The following is a 22199-nucleotide window of genomic DNA, read 5'->3' on the forward strand; positions in this document are numbered from 1 at the left end:
AGTGGAGGCATCTGGTGTGAATGAACCAGGATTTCAGGCGACTGGAGAAAGTTGCACCCACCCCTCCCCTCCTCCAAGCCGAAAGCCTCTGAAAGCTGGCTCTTATTTTTGATTTGTATCTGTTTTGGAGACCACCTCTCTTGAGGAACAGTGCCCCATCTTGGCAGGAGATGGCGCTGTGACTCTGTGCTTAGGCTCCCTGAGAAGCCGCCCACCGCTGGGGTGGGCTGTGTGTAAGCCCCGGTGAGGGGATGTTAGGAAATCTCCTGGTCTCCCCTGAAGCCCCAATTTCCAACCAGAGTTCAGAAGGCTTGGTTTTGGTGAGGACGTTGTTCACCACACCTGCTGAGAGTGTCTTGCCCTGCCCACAGCGTATCTTCAACTGTCTCAAAGTTCAACGGAACTCAAGTTTATGAAGTGCCCACTGAGGGCCAGACGTAGTTCACACCCTCCAGGAAACTCACAAGCAAGTGGGAAAAAAATATACAACCAAAATCAACTCTAAAAGCTGTACTTCCTTTAAAACAGCCTCAAGGTGCTAAGAGTTCTTGGGAATGGGAGAGATTGCCTCCAACTCTAGGTATGTGGGATCTTGGAGGATGTGGGGGCTGAGCTGGGCCTGCTGGGGAGCAGAGTTGGGGGGGGAAGTGGGGGCAGGGCTTGGAGGCCTGACCAAGAGCCACGGTGAACCGGAAGCTCAGATGGAAACAAAAAGGAAGATGAGGCCGGGATGACAAAGAGACAAACTGTGGCAGGACCTGAATGCCAAGCTAAGAAGCATGACCTTGATTTGGTAAGTGAAGGCACGCCGATGGAAGTATTACAGCAAGAAAATGGTGGGGTCATACCTGTGCTTTGGCAAATCGGCCTGAGCTGTAAGTGACTCAGTGATTTTCCTCGTGTGTTCTACAGACGCATTTTCCTCTCCACCTGACTGACTCGGGAGCGGTCGATGGGGCTGTCCATGGCCCTCTGCTCCAGGAGCTGTCTCTTTGTGGCTCCTGTGAGACCACAATGCTCTTTATTCCCTCCTGCCTCTGGAGCCCTCCCCGAGTCTCCTTTGCAGCCTCTTCCTTTCCCGAAGCCACGAAACAGTGCCCTCCATCAGGGCTCTGCTTGCTCTTCACTCTGCCTTGGGCGATCTCAGTGTGCTCTCAGCTTAATTACACCTTACCCGTGACTCGCCCAGGCCTCCCCTCTGAGCTCCAGACCCATATATCCAACTGCCTCCTTGACAGCTCTTGTTAATGTTTCGGAAGCACCTTTAATTCATGTCCCAAACTCCCCACCCCACCTCGCCTAATGCCGCTGCTCTTCCAGTGCTCCGCACCTGAGTAGACACCACTGTTCACCCTGTTAGGCCCGTTAAAAACCTCAGATGCATCCTTGCTGCCTCCCTCTTCCTGACCCCCACTTCCAACCTCTCCCAAGTCCACTGGTCCCTACTTCCCCGATACCAGGTGGAATTGCCTGCTTCTTTCTGACTCCCTGTCTCTCCTCTGCCATTGACCCAGGCCAAAGCTGTGAGGACTGTTCACCTGGGTCACTTCAGAGCCTCCTGATTGGTCCTATGTTTCTGCCCTGGCTCCTCTCCACTCCAGTCTTCACGCTGTGGCCAGAACCATCTTTTCAACATGTAGAACTGGCTGGTGTCATTCACTGTCCCAGTGAAATCCCCACAGTGGCTCCCTATTGCTTTTCTTCTTCCACCCTTTGATTCAGTTAACACAGAAAAGAGCACAGATCAGATATGAGCTGGAAAGAGCCTTGAACGAACTGCCAGGAAAAGGGTCAGAACCTTGCCAGCCATGCCCCTCAAAACAGAACTGCCCTCTCCCGCTCCCCCAGTGCAAGCACTAGCCTGACTTTTATGGGAAGCATCAACTTATTTTTGTCATCTACACATGCATCTCTAACAACTGTAGTTCACCTGTTTCTTTATTTTGTGTGTCTGTTAGTTCTCCTTTAAATTAGAATTCCCCCTCCATCTCTTTTTCTTTCCTCTTGCAATGTTTTTATTGTGTAGCATTCCCATTGCTCTCAAAATAAGGGAAAATGTCCTTCTATGCCTGTGAGGCTTTACTTGGTCTGACCATCCAAGTGCCTTTCAGCTTCGTCTCCCACCAGGCTGCTTGCCACCCTTTTCCACCCCACGCCGCCCTTGATCCGGTGCCCACACACCTTCTCCTTATCCCCACAGGGCTCGGACAAAGGCTGTTCCCTCTGCCTGAAATGTCCCCCCACCTCGTGCCTCCCAGTGAACCCTAACTAATTTTCATATCTCACTTGTAGTGTTCCCTTCCCAGCCAAGCCTTCTCTACCATCCCTGACTGGGCCAGTCCCCCGCCCCCAGAGCCTCCCACAGCCCCCTCCTTTGTCCTCCACAGCACAGGTCAAGGTCATGGCTTTCCATTGGTTTGTGGGATGATATGATTAAGGACCATCAGCTCCCTGAGGGTAGGGGTTATGTCTGCTCTTGGCTCACCATCATCTCTCCATTATCTAGCTGGGTGCTTGGCACATAGTAGGTGTTAGGTGAAAAGTGTGCTGACCGCTGCCAGGGAGGGATAGCCAGCAGGCACCAACACAGTCAGGAGGGAGTCTGGAGGCCCGAATTGAGGAGCCCGATTTCCTCGGGGTGAGAGCACTGACAGAGTGGGGAGAGCTGGTGCCACCTGGAAAAGAATGGAGCCACGGGAGACGAGGGTAGGGGCTCCCCCAGAACACCCAGTATCCTCTGCCCACCCCACTATCCATAAGACAGGAGCTGGGCCCGGAATGACGTGGCTGGAGAAGCTCCCGGGTCCTACCACTCCCACTCGGGGCCACTGGGGCTGAGCTCAGTGGAAACAAATGTCCTTTGACTTTTCCCAGCCCTGTCCTGGTGGGCCAGCAGCCCCTCCCTCCCAGCCTCTGCTCCCCACACCACCTCATTCTTTCCCCCTTTGACTGATGGGGTGACAGGAAGGATGGAGACATGGATAAAGTTAAGCGGAACAGGGGAGGCAGGTGGGCTCCTTGGGGAACCGGGGCATAGGGTGGGGGTTACCTTGCACAAAGACCCAGAGGGAGTCTCAGAGGAAACGTGGCCTGTGAGGCAGGGACGAGCCTGGCTAAAGTGTGGACATTTGAGTCGCCACCCTCTCAGCTGGGGAGGTGCGTCCTCAGAGCTTCAGGTGGGCTGGAGAAAGCTGCACCGGAGGGATCAGGGCACGGAATGGGGAGGAAAGTGGCTCTCTTTTTTTCTTCCTTTTTCTTTCCCTCCATCTCCTTGGAGAGCTGGCCTTTCCTCTGTCCTCCTGGGACCCAGGGACCCAGGGCCCTTAGGAATTCTCAAATCCTGTCACCACCCTAAAGGAATGAGAATTAGGTCCCATTGCTGGGAAAGGAGGAAGGGAGGGCAGTGGGGAGGGAGGGAGAGAGAGAGAGGGGTTATTGGGAGGGGAAGGGTCACAGGCCCAAATTCCTGGGCTCCTGCAGCTTCAGTCATTCTGAGAAACAAAGAAACAGAGAAAGTGATTTACAGTCGGACACAAATAGAGCCCGAATTATGGAGATGGCAGAGAGATGGGAGAGACGTGAAAGACTTGGAAAGAGAAAGAGAGTCTCCGACAGAGACAGAGGGCTCTGCTTGCGCCTGCAGCGATTCTGATGTTATCTTTCTGCAGGTGCCTCTCCCCCCTCCGTTCTGCCCCTCCTTCCTCTCCAGCCCCACAGCCAGACACCCAAGTTTCTCTCTCCATCTCTCCTTCTCACCAGGGCCTAGAAGTGGAGTTAACAGACTCTCGGGACTTAAGGCAGAGCAGTGGGGGAGAAGAATGAAGGAGGCCCAGTGCCCAGAGGACAGAGAGAGTGGCACCACCCCATTCACACTGCCCATGACTGGGCTGCTGTGTTCCCATTCCAGTCTCTTGTGACAGTCCCTCTACATGCATGTCTGTGCAGAGGCACACACACTTGATCTCCAGGGAGGCAGGCATAAGCCTCCTCCTGAGCCAGCCCATCCATAGGAGTAGGCTCTCCAGCATTGTCTGGGGGAGGTGAGGCCGTCCTGTGGTTTCTGTGGAGTTATCTGCCTGTGCCCAGCCCTCTCTCTCTGTGCTTCTTAATCTGTCTTTGTGTGCCTCTGTCTCCATCTCTGGTCACCCAGTCTTTCTCTGGAAAGTCTTCTAAGGTGATAGTGGTGGGCTGAAGTCTCAGTAACTTCTGAACCCATCTATCTGAAGGCTCTGGGGGCATAAGGGCAGAAACCACTGCTCTGGCTTTGCCCAGATGGCAGCCAACTCCTAGGTGAGGGTTCAGAGAAGGAAACAGGAGTGAGCAGAGGCACCCCAGGCCCTGGGCACTGGGGCTCGAGGAGGTGTGTGCACTGCAGACTATAGCCCACCCCCCCCACCCCCACCCCAGTGCTTCGGCAGGCACCGCGGAGCCGACTGATTCTGGAATGGGACTCCGGGGCAGGCAGACAGGACGAGGAATCAGGGAGTCCAGGGATGGACAAATACTCTGCAAGATCTGACCAGAGGGAGCACTGCAGGAGGGGTGGGGTGATCTGTGTGTGTTTGCAGGAAAGGTGGGGGGTGGGGGCAGAAAGGCCGCCTGCGGGGGAGAAGTCTTCTTGGCAAATGCCCCAGTTTCCTGAGCTGATCCCTGCTCCCTGCCACTGCTCCCAATTCTGTTGTTTCAATAACATCATTTTTATCCACCCCACAGAGAGACCATGTCTCAGAAGGGGGAGGCGAGGGGCAGGGCTAGGGCATGAGGGGGTGGTAACAGAGAGAGACTGGGGTCTGGAGGCAGCTGGGACCAGATTTGGGGCGCTCCCTCCTCAGGCAGAGGCAGGGCGGTCCCAGAGCCCTGGTCCCCTGATGACAAAGACAAATACATTAAAATTCTTGCCTCTGAGAAGAATGCAGGATAAGGAGAGCATTTCATAATCTGCAATAACAGTAGCAGGGTGGGGGCAGGGGGTTCAGAACCCAGGGGGTGGCTGGGGTGGGGTGGGGGGCTGGTCATTGGCCACCTGCAGCCTCCAGGGACCCCCACAGAGCCCCTAATGGTCTATTTGGCACCATCTGGCCAGAGAGTGTGCCTAACCTGGACACATCTTTGAATGAACAGTGCCCAAAGTTGGGCTTGCCCAGCAGAAACAGCAAGTGTGTAGGAAATTAATAGGTGCAGGGGCTGCACGTGGCATCTGGATGCTATGAAGACAGCACTTGGGCGGAGCCCTCCTCACTAACTCCCTCAGCCACCAGCCCCTCCCCCAGGGTCTCCTCCCCTTCTCTAGAGTGTTCTGGCCCCTTAGCAGAACTCTCTGTACCCAGGAATTAGACCAACAGGTCAGACACCAGGGCCTTGGGGCGGGGCTCCCAGCAAGCCCAGAGGCTTTCCTATGTGCCTAGGCTAACATTTCTCCATTTTTCTTCTCCGTTTCTCACCCTTCCCTCCCTTGCCCAGATATGCCTCATCCCGTGGGGAGGCACCTATGGTCTTTTGCCACAGCCCCTTAATCCCCAGTCTCCTCTCCATCCACCCGTTTCCACACTCTGGGGTACTCAGAATCTCTCTGCTCACCAGGGGTGTTTTTCTTGGAAGTGGCTTCACTCCCCAAGTTCAGGCCAACCCTCCCCCGCCAACACACACACACTCAAACCACCAAGAGCTTTCCTCTGGGAGCTTGAGGCGTCTGCACCTCAGGTCTGAGGTCCTGGATCTGTCCTCCGGGTCCCAGTACATTCCTAAAGGTTGATGGCTGCTCCAGATAGATGACGGTAGTCCATTCCGCGACGGGCCCTCGCTGAGGAATGTCTCGCACCACCTGTCCCTCAGCACCCCTGGGGCATGTGGGGCCGGAGGGGAGGAGCGGGGACTGCAGCCGTTGCCAGCCCCGAGGCCGTGATGAATGGAGCTGTCCCTCCTTCCCACGGGCCTTTGATCTCCCCACGTGGGGAGGGGGCCAGGGGCATCAAAGACATTTTTGTGGCATTAGAGAATCGAATAAATGCCATCTCACCTGCAGCTGGCTCTCCCACCCCTTCTGGCCCCGCCAAGCTGGGGAAGCGACGGGAGGCGAGCACACGCGGGTGCGTGAGGCCCGGCTGCAGTGAGTTCTGACCCTTCAGTCTCTTGCAAGCCTGCAACCTCCGCTCTATCGCTCGCTCACCCCGTGCGAGCACTTGAGCGCAGGCCACCAGGAGATTCCTCCAGCTCTCTAATCTCCCCTCCGCACCCCCCTCCCCTGAACGCGGGCTCGAAGAGGCGGGGTGACTGGGGAGCAAGAATGGAGGCCTAGGGCTTCCTCCCTTTCGCAAGGAGAGGCTGAGAGAGGGGCGTGAGACGCGGAGACGGGGTCTGGTTAGAGGTGACCCCCTCCGTAGTCCGCCTGTCCGACCCTCGAGTTCGACAGACACCCCTCTCCGGAGCACCCAGAGCCCCAGGCGGACTTCCTCTCCTGGCCCCCATTCCAGCATCGCCCTCCGCACCGCCCTCCCCGCACCCCCCCCCCCCAAACTCCCTCATTCTTGGGAAGTTTTCTCTCTTTACAGTCAACAAACCTGTCAAACGTCTCCCTTCCAGCCCGTCCCCCATTCCTCAGCTCCTCTTCTTTCCCCCCTGCACCCTGCTCCACCCTGCTTCCCCGCCCTCCTTGCCCGCGACTCCGCGCGGCGGCGAGGGGCTCCCATTCCGCGAGAGGCGAGGTGAGGGGGCGAGGCAGGCGGGACCCGCCGCCACCAGCGCTCTCGGGCCCCGCCCCGGACCCTCGCTCCCGCCCTCCGCGACGCTCCGCGCCTGCCGCCCCGGGGCGCAAGGCTACCTCCCGAGAGTCCCGCCGCCTGACTGTCGCAACTGCCACCCCAACAGCCTCCCTGCCCCCCGCCCCCGCCCGGGCCCCGCTCCCCTCCCACCTCCGCCCCCGGCTCTGATTTCTTCTCCCGAGCGAGCTCGGCCGGAGACACAGGCGCTGGCTGCCCCGTCCGCTCTCCGCCTCCGCCGCGCCCTTCCAGCCCGGGATGGGCCCTCTTGCCGCCACCGGAGCCATTGCCTCCCGACCGCCGCCGCCGGAGCCGCACTCGCCCTGAAGCCCGGGCCCCTGCGCGCACCGGCTGGCCCCGCAGCCTCGCCCCCTGCCCGCACCGGCGGGACTTAGAGCGGTCACGATGCTGCCGCCCGTGTCCTCCCGCCTCGGGCTGCTGCTGCTGCTGCTTCTGTGTCCCGCGCACGTCGGCGGACTGTGGTGGTGAGTCCTGCCTCGGGCTGTCCCGGTGCAGCTCCTGACGCTCCAGGGTGGGGACCTCCTGCCGGATTGTTCCGAACCGCAGTCCCGCTGCCTCCCGGCTCTACCTGCGCGCTGGGGCGGCGCGGGGGAGGTGCGTACCGCTCTCCTGCCGGCCTCCACCCGGGGCGCTTTCGAACTGCCATTAGGCGGCTCTAACCTACCCCCGCACATTCTATTGTATTTCTCCCCCCACCCCACCGTGTCCTCCCTCCCTCCCAGGGTTATGTGCTCAATCCAGGTCACCAAGGAATTGGTAGGTGAATAGGAAAGAGCTACCGGGGAGCGGGAGGGTAGATCAGTAGTCAGTGATCCGAAGAAAAGAGTGACGAGGAGGACTCTGGATTTAAAGGAGGTGGACTGGATTTGGGAAAAAGAGAGGAGCCAAATAGGCAGGTAGGGTCAAACGGCCGCCTCTTCCCCACCCCACTCTGCTCACCAATCCATCCACTTCTCTCTGGGCTCCTTCAGTGTGGTCGGTAGTGTCAGGAAAGGGGAAACTGAGTCAGGACCTTGGCTTTCTCTATTTCCCCCTCCCCAAACAAGGAGGAGGAGGAAAGGGGCTCAGGCGCCTGGATCTTGCAGATACGGGGTCAAGGATAAAGTAAATGTGCAGCTCAGAATGTACTGGGAACCGGGGAGGGTCTGGTGAAAGGGACTGAGGTTTGGCCAGCCTAGGATGAGGACATCTTTCCGGAGCTGGCCGTAGCTAGACAGACACCCTAGGCAGCCAAGGCTGTAGGAACTTTGAGCCTTGCGGACTTGCGTAGGGGTTGGGAAGGTGGGTGCCCAGTCGGTACCGCTCAGACATCTGGACCCCGCGCGTGGACTTTTTTTTCCTTCCCTGTCTCCAGAGCAGGGAAGACCGTCCCGGAATAGCTTTGGTGTTTAGAGAGGAGGGACTTGGACAATATCACTGATGCATCGGCCAATCCTAAGAAGGCAAGGTCTTGCTTATCTGCATATAGCCACGTCATTGGCTGGATTTTCTGCACTCCATTCCCACCCACACACACACACACACACACCTCCGGGGATGTGGAAGGAGGGGTGGAGCGGGCAGATCAGTCTCTTTTAGGGCATTTTTCAGCCTTTCTCATCTCCTGGCACATATAAACTAATTACTAAAATTCTGTGGCACACCAAAATACGTATTTTTGCCAATCTGACAAAATAGGCATAATTGTGATTCATTCACACTGGGCGGCTATGGTGTTGGCTGCTGTCACTGTTTTGACAATCTAAGGGAAGATAGGTCAATGTGCCTGACTAAATAGTCAGGCATCGCATGGTTTAAAGTTTCTTGGGGCACACAGGTCGATAATTGCTATTCTAGGGAGACAGAGGGGAGGGTGTTCACACAGGGAGCTACTGGCCGAGATCCCTCATCCGGGATGCATGAGAGCGTCCAGTCCCTCGGAGGTGTCAGTGAGGGGGCAAACCCAGGACACCCCAGGCCCTGCTAGGCAATATGCATCCTTTGATCCTAGTTTAGCATAGTGCAGTAGCAGCTTTGAAATAGACCTGAGATCTCATCTTCTTCAGTTAAGTTTGTAAACTTGGGCAAGTCACTGTGTTCCACTGCTCGCCCCACCTCCCTCAATGTCTCAACTCTAAGATAGGAAAACAACTTCCCTATCTGGCAGGCTTGATGGTGGCACTAGGGGGATGACTTACAACCTGATCTGACATTTGGTAGATACTCCTTAAATGTAAGTTCCCTCCTTCCCACCCCGGGTTCTGTCCAGAAACCTCATGGGTATAAAGGGGGATTTGTCTCAGCTTAAACCCAGGATCCCACCCTAAAAGGTGTGGCTCAGTGGATTGAGCACTGGCCTGTGAACCAAAGGGCCCTGGGTTCGATTCCCAGTCAGGGCACACGCTTGGGTTGTGGGCCAGGTCTCTGGTTAGGGGAGTGCAAGAGTAAACCAGTTGATGTATCTCTGACACATGGATGCTTCTCACTCTCTTTCTCCCTCTCTTCCCATTTCACCATCAATAAATAAATAAAACCCAGGGTCCCAAGCAAGACTTTGCAAACATCTTGCTTCCCAAACACCTTTCCTAATCTTGCCCTTTCTCAAGGTAGGGGGACAGGGGTTTCTCACTGGTAGTGTTGCCTTCCCTGCCCTCCCTCTCCATTTGTCCAAGTTGTTCTCATGCTTCCAGTTAAAATGACACTGCCTCCATGAAGCTGTCCCTCTGTCTTCCCTCCCTTGCCTTCTCTGTGATCCTGACGGACTGTGCAGTGGGCAACTATGCCAGTCACTGTATTTTGACAACCATGTCCTCTGGTGGCTCTCTTCCCTGGTCCTGGAAGGCAGAGCCTTGGCCTTTGGGGCTCTGGAGGCTGAAGGTGCTGGGGACAGTTTTATGGAGTGTCGCTGAATTGGCTGATTCACCTTTCTGGGATTTGTATCTGTGGGGGTTCCTCTGTTCAGGAGGGGCTGTTGGGTGAGAGCCAAACCAGAGGGAGGGAGACCTGGTTCCTTGGAGCCTGACCCTGAAGCTGGAAAGCAAGGAGTGGGGGAGGAGGTGAGGAGGGCAGGTGTGGGAGAACACAGAAGCCTTCATGGCCACAGCTGCAGGGTGAGCAGGGTGAAGAGTGAGGGGCTGGGGTGATAAGGGGTCCAGAGACTGCCTCACTCAGATGCTTCTCGGAAAGAACCTGCGTCCCCCGACCGCCTCGGCCCCCTCACTGTCCTGTCTGTTTCTGATACTTCATTCCTTTGGTCTGAGCCCAGATTCCCTTTCTCAGGATCTTTGACCCTGCTTGCTTGTACTCCTGTCCCCACCACACCCCATCATTGCCCTCCAAGATCAGGATCTGACTGGTGGACCAGACCCAGCACCCCTGGGTGGCCTGAGGCTTCTACCTCTCTTTAGCCTCCCCTCACCCCCACCCCACCCACCCTGGCCCAGCTTCACTTTGGCTAGAGCTTTTTCGGGCCAGGAACCTCCAGGCTGTTCCCTGATGTCTGGGACCTGCTTGCTGGCCCTCTTCTCCCTACTTCTTAGACACTGCTGGCTAGGTCAGGGCCCTGTGGTGGACCAGAAAGCAGCTGGACCTGCAGCAGTCCCCTGCAGTCCACTCTGACATGCTGGGAGCATCCAGGCTGGGAGCATAGAGGTCCCCAGGAACTCTGAATGACAGGACTGTCCCAGTTAGAAAAGGAGGATCCTGGGGGGAGTGGCCTGGGCCCTGGAGTAGGCTCAGGGACCTAGACTCCAGGTTCCAGAGATTTCCCTCTCACTTTCCCTCTCCCCCTTCCTCCTCTAATGCAATTGATGCTTTCTAAATTCTGCTTCCAGCCTCTCTGCCTGTCTCTCTTAAAGCCATTCACAAAGTAACGCTCTCTTTGTGAATTGCTGAACCCCTGATTCCAGGGGCCAGGGGCATTGGCCAGGGGCATTGGCCAGGCTGTCTTGGGGCCATCTTGTCCAGCCAGTGCTCTGGCCCTGACAGATCCCACCTTGAGAATGAGGCAGAGAGAGAGTCTATAGCTTTTTTAGTCCCCAGCTCCCTCTGCCTGTTCCCTGTTCCCCTCCAGAAAGTTCTTCTTAATGTCTGACTCATCTTATTTATACTTTCAATTAGTGGATGTAGAAAATAGTTCAGAATAGCCAAATCAATCTCCCTTTTTCTCCCTTCCTCTTTCCTCTTTCTGTTTTATATTTTCTAAGAAAGAAACTAACCCTCCCCCAGTTCCACTGGGAAAAACACCACCCAATCTCACTCCCTTCCCGCATCTCCTCTTGCCTTTCACTCTCCCCTTCCCTTATAGAAACAGGAACCACAGGCCCAGGACAGCCTCATCCCTGGCCCCACAGGCAGACAGGGAAAAGACCAGACCCAGGTCTTCCAGAAACCCAGGTTTTCCAGCTGTGATCCCCACCCCAGGCTAAGCCTGGCCACGCTTTCCCACCCCATCTTTATCTGGGGCCCCTCAGCCTCTGTGGGCAGTCCTGTTGCCGGTCCCCGCCAAGCTCAGGGTGGCGTGGGGGTGGGGGTGGGGTGGTCATCCAGCCCCACCCTCCAGGCCTCCCGCCTTGGCAGCTTCCCCTAGGGGAAGACAATGGGGCTGTGAGCAGAAAAGGGCAGGGGCAAAAGGAGGCTGGCTCAGTCTGGGCCAGAGCATGCCCTGAACCCACCAGAGTCCTGGCACTGTGACACTTCCTGGGGGGTGCGGCCCCTCCTTCCCTGTTCTCATCTGAAGCCAGGAGTTGGTGGGGGGAGGTCAGTGAGAGGCTTGATCGCCAGGGCCCATCAGGGGGATTCGAATGTGTACTTTGAAGAGAAATGCAGCTGCGGAGGGGATGAGGCGCGGGCGGGGCAGGCAGCCAGGCTGTGGTCAGGCTGGCAGCAGGGCACCCAGCCAGCCAGAGCAGGAGGCACTTGGAGAGCAGAGAAGCCTGTCCCTGGGGCCCAGGGAGAGCGCCCTCTAGCCTGAGCTCTCCTTCCTGCCAGGAGTGGGATGGGAGGAGACCTCCTGTGCCCGTGGACTGCCTGAGGGGCAACTGAGGGTGGGGAAGGTTGCTAGCGGGGTTCTTCCAGCTTCCACGTGGCCTCTTTGGCTGTTTCCTACAGCACTTGGAGCTCTCCCTTTATTCCAGAAATTAGACCAGCAAAGGGCTGAGACATCTGGTCCCATCTTTTCACTCACTGTAAGAAGTCCAGCCAAGCCCAGGGATAGGAGGTGACCCAAGGCCACACAGAGTGCAGGTAGCCGAGGGGTGGAGCCAGGAGTCCACCTCCTGCTGAGGCTCTCCCCCCTGGGCACTGTGGGGGGAGGCAGTCAGGAAAGGGATACAGGCCCTTTCTGCTCTCCCGTGCCCACCCCCACATGCCCACCCCCTCTCTGTGGGAGAGCGGGAGGTACAGATTGTCCTCAGGGAATCCAATAGGAGACTAACGTGACCACCCCTCGGTCCTTCGAAGCCCTGACCAATAGGAAGCCCTCTTGTGTGGTGGAGTCCACCAGGGAAGGGGAAGTCCCCGCCTCTCCCGAGAGGAGTAGAGAGGAGAGAAGTATGAGGAGGTAGGAAGGGCAGTGTCCAGGACAGCGCAGAGGGAGCCAAATGGAGGGGGGGTGTGGGAGGGGTGGAATGGGTGGGTGGTGGGTAGGCAGGGGTTAATGGAGCTGGGGCATCACTGGCTTTGATGTGTCGGTTGGGGTGGGAGTAGGGACTGGGGGAGGGGGAGCAGTAATTAGGGAGTTAGACAGAGCAGGACAGGACAGGCGGGCGGGCACAGGCCCGGGCCCAGCCGCCTCACAGCAGTCAGGCAACATTTTTCTGCCCCTTCTCTACCACCCACCTCCCCCACCCCCGTACCGCCCCCACCCACAGCCCCAGGGTTCAGGGCTCCCTCTGCTGGCTCCCTGAGCTGAGGGTCAGATGAGGGAACCTGTGTGGGGGGGATAGTATCTGTGGGAACATAGAGAGTTGGCTGTGAGACCTTTCTGAGGAGGCTGGGCATCGAAAGGGTCTGTGACCCCCTTGGCCTCAATCCACCCAGGAGTGCTCTCTGGGGAAGGGGGCAGGGGTCCTGGAGGGTGCTCTGGTCCATGGGCAGGGCTGATAGGCGTGGAGACACACAGATCCAGGCGGAAAAGTGAGAACAGAAAGGTGGAGAAGTGAGAGGTCTCAGGAATCCACAAACGCTGCCCGCACTCCTACCATCTGCCCTGCACAGTGCCGGCCGAGCGATGAGCAAGGGTGTGCATGGAAAGACAAAGAGCGCTACGGAAGCCCACTCTTTGGACCCACGTCCTTCACATGTCACCTCAGAAGGAGGCAGGGGTTATTATTTGCTTCCATTTCACAGTTGCGGAGACAGGCTCAGAAGGTTAAGCCTCATCATCCTTCAGCAAATACTGAGGGCCAGCTTCACATGCTAGGGATTTGCTCAGCGTTGGAGACCGAGCAAACGGCAGAGCCCAGATCCACACCCATGTCTACTGGATCCCCAAAGCCCTGAGTGCACTCCGACTGCTGACATGGGGCTTGCTTGTGAGATCTTCATCTTTTTAAAAAGGTTTTATGTATTTATTTTTAGAGAGAGGGGAAAAGAAGGAGAAAGAGAGGGAGAGAAACACCCATGTGTGATTGCCTCTTGTGCGCCCCTCACCGGGGACCTGATCTGCAACCCAGGCATGCCCTCCAACTGGGAATCGAACCAGTGACCCCCCTGGTTCACAAACTGGCGCTCAGTCCACTGAGCCACACCAGCCAGGGCAGACCTTTGTCTTTAGTGAGTTTCCTATCTAATTGGAGAGATAGACAAGAAAACATGACAGGGTAATTATGCCACTGGGGGATAACAAGTAAGCCCCCAGTGGGTGATGGGTAGGAAGGTGTAGAGGGGGAGACCAGTGAGGGCTGGGGCCCAGGGGAGGTGGGAGCTCAGGGCAAGTGGGAGCTCAGATGAGTCTGGAGGGAAGCTGGGTAAGATTTTGATGAGTTGGGGATGAGGAGGGGATGGCTCTGAGTCCAGGAATTTAGCGGTATAATGTGGGGTGGCTGCAGAGTTAGCCACCATTGCTAGGAGGAAGAGCTGTGTGGAGGATGGCACTCAGAGCCGCCTGATGCCTTCTGATACCTCCGGTGGCCATTTTCCCTCCAGCCCTTTGGTTTTTGAAGTATTCACCTAAGTGTTTTGCAACGGCCAGCATCAGTGGCCTCCCTTCTCACACTGTTCAACTGTACAATGCAGGGCAGGTTGACGGAGCAGGACCCCACGGTCTCTGGCTTTCTCGGAGGCCCTGTGGATGTGGGAAGGAAAGGCAGATTGGGCCAGAACCCCGGGGCCTCCTGGGCAAGATCTGCAGAGGTTGCCAGTGGGAACTGGCCAGCCCCTGTTGTCACCAAGCTCCCTAGGAGGAAGATTTGGCGCAGGCCAAGCCAGTTAGAATGGCTAACCCTAGGCTTGTCCCTTCTTGTCTGCATACTGATTTCTCTTAGGGCTAGCCTCATTGTTTCTATGCCCAGGAATGTCTACTTGATTAGGATCTCAGACCTTACATATTCTATACCGCATATTTGTTACTACCCTCATGCTCCAGCCTCAAAATGTGCAGGTGTTCCCAAGTGGGCACAGCTTCTGTGGGCTGGTCCCAGGACAATGCTGACTCGGAGGCACCAACAGCAGAGCTCATTCCTTAAGGAAGCAGAAAGGAAGGAAGGGGGGTAAAGGAAGAAGGAAGACAAGGGAGTCATTTCTTGATGCAGAGTCTAGTGTTGGAGTTCGTGGGGTATTCAAGCTTTTCATACTAGCTCTTAGTGTTTCTGAAGCCCAGGGGGGGACCTGACTTGCCCACAGTGGCTCAACTGACAGGGACTAGGGTGTGGAAGTGAGGCTCAGTGTTTTGCCCAATGAACCCCTGCCACTCATTTTCTGGAGTGCCCTTTCCTATGACTTGAGGATGGGAGTGAGGACCAGAGGGCAGGGAGCAAACTGGTCCCTTGGGATTCTGGCCGCTACAACTGCCCATCCCTTCTCCTGACTAGCCTGTAAACAAGTCTAGTTCCCAGGCAGCCAAGAATTCTCCAGAGTCCGCTATCTCTAGCCCCTGGGAAGCAGATAAGGCCACGAGATTTTTGCCTTTCTTCCCTGCATATCCCCTCCCTCTCCTGCTTTCCTAGGACCGGAGGAGGGAGAGGAGAGGGACGGGGACTGAGTAACCTTGGGAAGATAATGCCGGCCGACCTTGGGAAAGTAGGGAGTTAGCAGAGAGCAGGGTTGGGGAGGGGGCTGGGGAGCTTAGTAGCATGGGGAGAGTTGAGAGTGAGGGCCCCAGACCCCTAGGTGGAGTCCCGGACATGTGGGTGGCAGGAGAGGACCTGGACAGCCTGGGGAGGTCTGCTTCTCTGCATCGGAATCCAGTGGGAGAAGTAAAATGTCCTTGGGAACTAATTAGTAGTCTTGAAATGGCCTGCGGTCAGGGGGGACCTTCTCCTTCGATGGCTCATTTAGTCACTCAAAAACGTGTATTAAATGGTATTCACTGTAGCATTATAGTAATTATTCATCGTATGCAACACTTTCATAAAAATTGAGGGGAAACATGATTAAATACCTAAAAACTTGCCTAGGAGACAAAAGAAAATGATGGTTCTAACTCTTAGATGCTTAGAGTCTTACCTGCTGACCCTGTGTGACCACGCTGGGAGCCGCCTCAAGTTCTTTTTGTAATGAGGTGAAATAAGGGGGGGGTGGACAGCTAGAGATTGACTCTTGAAGGTCACTGGGTCACTGGGAGCCAGCTTGACTGCCCTACCCTTGGCTGACTCCCCACTGATCCATCCATTACTTCTCTAGGGTTGGGAAAGGGTTGGGGAAGCAGTTGGAATGCAGTGATGGGCAGGTCCTAAGCATGGAGGAGGGAAGGGCTGGACCAAGGATTTTCAACTTTTTTCATCTCGTGGCACACATGAGCTAATCACTATAATTCTGCGCCATAGGATATATTATATATTATAAAAATATGTAAATATATAAAAATATATTTTGCCCTGGCTGGTGTAGCTCAGTGGATTGAGCACGGGCCTGCGAACCAGAGGATCGCAGTTCGATTCCCAGTCAGGGCACATGCTTGGGTTGCAGGCCAGTTCCTGGCAGGGGACACATGATACATTGTGTGTCCCTGGCAGAGGCAACCATACATAGGTATTTCTCTCCCTCTCTCCTTCTCTTCCCCTCTAAAGATAAATAAATAAATAAAAATCTTAAAAAGGAAAATAAAATAAATACAAAGGATGAATTAGCATAACCAACTATCCTTAAAAAAAATATATATATATATATATGAGATCTGACCAAAAATAGGGATAATTTTGATTCATTCACACCAGACTGCTATTGTTGTGTTGGCTGTTGTCATGTGTTTAATTTGACAATCCAAGGGAAAAGAAGTCAGTGCCCCTGAATAGTCAGGTATTGCATGTTTTAAAGGTTCTTGCGACATATAGGTTGAACATCGCCGGTCTGGGCTGTGAGTCTCTCCACTGAGGAAAGAACCTTGGCTCCAGACTACTTGGATAGGGATGAGGACAGTGACCTGTAGGGTGTATGTGAATGTTGTGTGTGTGTGTGTGTGTGTGTGTGTGTGTGTGGCCGAGGACCTTATCACCTTGAGTCAAAACTGTATAAGGATTAGGATGTACACAGAAGGATGACTGAATCCTTGCTCTCGGTGATTTCAGTCTAGAATCAAGTTAAAAGGGAACACAGACACGGATGGAATGGTAAGAGAACTTGATAGGAGAATCTCAGTCTCAGTTGGTGGTGGGGTTGGGGGGACGTATCTGGACTCCTGACTGTGGGCTGCATGGGGCTGGTCTTCCTGTCTGTCACCGCAGCCCTTCGAGTTACATCCCTGACCTGCTGTGTTTCCCTTCCCAGGGCGGTGGGCAGCCCCTTGGTCATGGACCCCACCAGTATCTGCAGGAAGGCACGGAGGCTGGCAGGGCGGCAGGCTGAGTTGTGCCAGGAGGAGCCAGAAGTAGTGGCCGAGCTAGCACGAGGAGCCCGGCTTGGGGTCCGAGAGTGCCAGTTCCAGTTCCGTTTCCGCCGCTGGAATTGCTCCAGCCACAGCAAGGCCTTTGGGCGCATCCTGCAGCAGGGTCAGTGTGAGGAGGGGACCTGGGGGTGCCAAGGGGAGGGTGAAGGTTTGGGGAGGCTGTCTGAGCCCCACCTCTCCCACGGATCTTTGGACACTCTGCCCTAACCCTGTCTCCCAACCCCACCCAGCCCCACTCCTCACTGCCCCGCCCACCAGGTCCCCCAGGACTCAGCTTCGAGCTGCAGGCTGACTGCCACTCCCTGTCCCCACAGACATCCGGGAGACTGCCTTCGTCTTTGCCATCACAGCTGCAGGAGCCAGCCACGCAGTCACGCAGGCCTGCTCCATGGGTGAGCTGCTGCAGTGTGGCTGCCAGGCACCCCGCAGGCGGGCCCCGCCTGGACCCCCTGGCCTGCCAGGCACCCTCGGACCCCCTGGCCTTGTGGGGTCCCCAGAGGGCAGCGCAGCCTGGGAGTGGGGAGGCTGCGGCGATGATGTGGACTTCGGGGACGAGAAGTCCAGGCTCTTTATGGACGCCCGGCACAAGCGGGGAGGTGGGGACATCCGAGCATTGGTGCAGCTTCACAACAATGAAGCAGGCCGGCTGGTGAGTATGGGCAGGGATGGGTAAGAGTGTGTGTGTGCGTGAGTGTGGAAATGTGCGTGTGTGTCAGTAGGTGTGGGGGAGTTGTGTGTGAGTGTAGGAGCACATTTGTGGAAGTGTGTGAGGAAGGGAGGGTGGGCATGTGCAGGAGTATGTTAATCTGTGTCAGCCGGCATGGCAGTGGGGGGCCACCTGGGAAGATTGTCTGGGAGGCTTGATGGGCACGTGGGAAGTGAGCTGGCCAGCCTAGAAGATGGAGTCACTTGGGGGGCCTGGTGCAGGGGAGGGAGAAGTTACCCAGGGAAGAGGACTTGGTTGGGGCCTTTAGGGACCACAGGTAGAAAGGGCATATCTCTGGGATAGGACAGGTAGGGTAAAGCTTGGGGTGGGTAGAGATGTGGCTGTCAGGGCAGGGACAGAGGGTGGAGACAAGGTTGGGGATGAAAAGAAGGGCAGAAGCTGGGGCAAAGTTATGAGGGCTTGAGGTAGGGGAGTCAGGTGCAAGGGAGGCCTGGAAAGGAGCTGGAACAGGTACAAGGTGCAATAGGCTTGGAAAGGACTGAACCAGGAGCAGATCCTGGTGGAGCCAGGAGGGGTCAGGCAGAGACCGGGAAAGCTGTAACGGAATCTGTGCTCTTGTCAACTGGCTGCCCAGCAACCCCAGACCAGGCCCAGCCTGGAGCCCTGGCAGCCTCCCTTCCTCTCTGCAAGGAGGAGGCCCCAGGAGCTTCCGTTTAGGGGACAAAAATGCTGCCTGGGTTAGATGTTCCAGGGGGAAGGAGAGAACCTGCTATCTGAGCTTTTAGAGATGCTCTTCCTGGGTCATTTGACCCCATAAATCTCTAGTGGGGTCAAATGGGGCCGTGACTCTTAGATGCAAAGAGCAAATAAAGGGCAGGACTCCTGGGTTCCAGTTCTCAGTAGTACATCTACAGTGGGCCCCATGCCTCAGTTCTGGGGTGCTCTAGGGGTATCCCCACACACATCCCGTGTCCTCTAGGGTTTGAGCCTGAGGCATTGGGCGGGCGTGGGGGTGGGTAAGGGGGCCCAGGGAAGAATGTCCTGACAGGCCCACATACCTGTTGGAGAGGGTTGGGGAGGGGTGGTGGAGACAGACGCCCAGGGCGCGGGCTCTGAGTCTCTCCTCCACCCTGCCTGGGGCGGTGAGCGTTGGCAGGAGGAAGAAGGTGCGACCGCTACTACTGCACCCCCCCTCCCCGCCCTGCGCCCTCCCCGCCCCGGGAGAATCTCACCCCTGCTGTCCATTCTACTTCCCCCACCCCCACCCCGCCCCCGGAATCTCCGTGCTACCTTCTGTACCACACTGCCCACTTCTACTCCTCCGTCCTCATCATTCTTCCCCTCCTCTTGGGGCTGTCGCTTCCTTGATCTCCTCCTTGTGATTGCCGTTTCGTTTTGTTGTTGTTGTTTGTCTGCTTTGAGGTTGTGGGGAGAAGGTCTGATTTTTCCTCTCGTCAGTCTGCTCCCCATCTCTTACATTCTGTCTGTCTGTCTTCTGGGCCTTTTCGCACCCCGAGCCCCACATCTGTCTCCATCTGCACCGCTCCTGTGCTCCTTGCAGGCTGTGCGGAGCCACACGCGCACCGAGTGCAAATGCCACGGACTTTCGGGCTCCTGCGCTCTGCGCACCTGCTGGCAGAAGCTGCCCCCGTTCCGCGAGGTGGGCGCAGAGCTCCTCGAGCGCTTTCACGGCGCCTCGCGTGTCATGGGCACCAATGATGGCAAGGCTCTGCTGCCCGCGGTCCGCAGTCTCAAGCCGCCTAGCGGAGCTGACCTACTCTACGTTGCCGATTCGCCCGACTTCTGCGCCCCCAACCGGCGCACTGGTTCTCCCGGTACTCGGGGCCGCACCTGCAACAGCAGTGCCCTGGACCTCAGCGGCTGCGACCTGCTGTGCTGTGGTCGCGGGCACCGCCAGGAGAGTGTACAGCTCGAGGAGAACTGCCTGTGCCGCTTCCACTGGTGCTGCGTAGTGCAGTGCCACCAATGCCTGGTGCGCAAGGAGCTCAGCCTCTGCCTCTGACCCCCGGAGCAGCTCTCCTAACTGCGTGCAGAGCCGCCTCTCGCTACCTTTGTGACATCTGGGCTCCAGCAGAGGGCGCTGCCCTGGCCGAGTTTACCCTTGCCAAAGTCCGTCTCCCAGGCCTCTGGTAACTGAGGAGGTGAGGCTGGAGATACACGCGCGCCCAGGAAGGCCCAGGGCATTGGAGGGCCTCTCCCCCTCCCCTAGAGGCACTTTAGAGAGTTCTGGTGGAGACTACACGCTCTAGGGAGTTCTCTCTCCTTGGCCCCCAGATGGAAACCAAAGAGCCCCTTTCTAGGCCTCTGGATACAGGCCTCCTCAGAACTGCTGGCCATGGGTTCCATGGGTTCCATGGGTAAGTTTAGTATCAATAAAGATATCTAAACCAATAGGACTGGGCCCACAGTTTGGGAGGGGGGCTGGTCTCCTGCGGGTTTTCAAGGTGCCAGGCTCTGGAAGGAGTGTCCAAAAGGAGATGGTTTTGATGGAACGAGCAACCCAGAGCCCCTTACCCTGGGTCCCTATCCTCCCGCCATGGGATTGGGCTTTCCTGGTGACCACGGGGAAGAGTGCCAAGTCTCCCCTCAGCATTCTTCTTGTTCACTCTTGTCACACATCTAAGGCCTGGGTCTACAATCCAGGGAAGAAGTAGTAACCCCTCTTTAGAGGGCAGACTCTGCAGGGGGTATGGGGAGAGCAGACCAGAGTCTCTGCTGATGCGCTCAGCGGCCCTTCAGCTCCCGTCAGAATTCTGGGGGGTGCCACACCTTCCTCTGCCCTTCTGCTTGTGGTCCCTGGGGGACTCGTGGGTAGACTTTTAGGGCCACCCAAGTCCATAGGATTAAAGCACTTTATGAACTGCAGAATGTGATGAAATATGTTATTAGTAACGTCAGACTTAACATCGACACTCACTTCACCCCCATTAACACTGGAAAGACTCAGAACGACATTTCTGAGGGGGAGACAAAGAAAAGTTGTCCCAAGATTTCTCCTGGTACTCACCTACATTTCTCTTCTTCTAGTTCTTTCTCAGGAAGCTGATGGCAACTGTGGAGGGGAGAGAGGAGGGATTTGAGGATCTTGGCTCTCCAGAGCTGAACTTTGTGTCCTCATCTTCCTCCCAGAGAGAAGAGGGGAGGGCAAGGCAGAATGGCTGGGGTTCAAAGCCCCCGATTTTCTCATAGTCCAAATACTGTAAATGCTCCCATCAAGGTATGAAGGGTAGAGCAAGAACTTTATGTCTGAAACTGGTGTTGCTGCCTGGAAGTTTACAGCACAGATCATTTGTCTCAGTTTCTTTACCTGTGTAATGGGAGCATCACGCTGTTTCGGTTTTCCATGCTGCACAGCAAACAACCCCAACGTAGCTACTTCTCACAGTCCTTTTGGTCGGGAATTTGTCAAAACTCAGCTTGATAGTTCTGCTCCTTACTGCAGAACTGTTGGCTGTGGTCGTTCGGTTAACCGGACTCCACTGGCAGCTGGGCGGGGCTGGCTGAACAGTCCCCAGGGCTTCACTCATACATGTCTAGTGCCTCCGAGCTTCTCCAGTGGCCTCCTGGAGAGGAGGTGTGCCGAGCTTGAGCTTCCTCACAGCATGGTGGCCCAGTGTAGTGGGCTTCTCACCTAGGGCTGGTTTGCAAAATAAACCGTGCCAAACTGGGAGGCAGAAGCTGCCAGTCTCTTCTTCTGTTCCTGTCTTAGAAGTTACACAGCTTTGCTCTCGCTCTCTATGGGTCAACACAAGTCACAGAACCAGCCAAAATTCAAGGGAAGGGGAACTAGCCTCCACCTCTCAATGGGAGAGTGGCAAAAGGTGTGCAGCACTCTCACGTCTTCATAGACTTGTGGAAAGGGTGTTTTCAAACTATGGAAAGCACACAGTGCAGCACTGGACACAACAAGTTACGTCAAATTTATGCTTCAGAAATGGTAGTTACTGTGAGGATAGGGATAGAAAGATAATTTTTTGCAGGTATTAGGTAGGACATGATTGCAAGTAGATACCCAGCTCATACTAGCTTGGTCCAAAGAAAAATGATTAACAAGTCTTATCCCTGGCAAGTCCAGGGGTAAGACTGAATTCAGGCACAGCTGAACCCAGGGTCGCAAAGGATGTTGTATCTCTTCTCCCACCCCCACCCCCTCCTACATCTATTGTTTCTGCTTATCTCTACCTCTCCTTTCTTGTTTTAAATAGATTTTTAGATAGAGAAAGAAAAAGAGGGAGAAACATTAATTTGTTATTTCCCGGATTCATGTATTCGTTGGTTGATTCCCATGAGTACTCTGACAGGACCGAACGCACAACCTTGGTTCAAACACTCTAACCGACCGAGCCACCTGGCCGCGGTCTCTGCCTCTCTTTCCGCACCATCCTCGTTCTCTCCTGCTGCAGACAGACTTTCTCCAAATGGCAGCTCTATGTCTGCTTCCTTAGGGCTGGTGATCTGGAAAAGAAAGGCCTTCCCAGCAGAGGTCCTGGTTGGGTCAGCTTGGGTCCCTTGCCTATCCCTGCACCAATGACAGCGTCCAGGAAGATGTCCTGCTATGACCGGGAGTGGCAGCCCCCCTAAGACCACAGGGAACAGGGGTACAGGGAGGACAGCAGAGTCCTTCAGATGAAAGGCAAGGAAGGGAAACACCCCGGATGTGATGGACCCTAACCATGGCCTTCAGTGCATGTCTTCCCCTGCAATGCCCCTCCAG

The 22199-nt window shown here is 55.9% G+C and overlaps 1 protein-coding gene across 1 annotated transcript; it reads left to right on the forward strand.

The window, feature by feature from the left end:
* The first annotated feature begins 6685 nt into the window (after nucleotides 1-6685).
* WNT6 (Wnt family member 6) lies at nucleotides 6686-19876 on the forward strand. The gene is made up of 4 exons (XM_037029317.1): nucleotides 6686-7240; nucleotides 16680-16900; nucleotides 17112-17446; nucleotides 19026-19876. Exons 1-4 carry the CDS (start codon nucleotides 7161-7163, stop codon nucleotides 19485-19487), a joined length of 1098 nt encoding a protein of 365 aa, XP_036885212.1. The 5' UTR covers nucleotides 6686-7160; the 3' UTR covers nucleotides 19488-19876.
* The last annotated feature ends 2323 nt before the right edge of the window (nucleotides 19877-22199 follow it).

Source organism: Sturnira hondurensis, unplaced genomic scaffold (genome assembly GCF_014824575.4).
Source record: "Sturnira hondurensis isolate 20B ecotype Veracruz unplaced genomic scaffold, ASM1482457v3 Scaffold0020237, whole genome shotgun sequence".
Lineage (NCBI taxonomy): Eukaryota > Metazoa > Chordata > Mammalia > Chiroptera > Phyllostomidae > Sturnira > Sturnira hondurensis.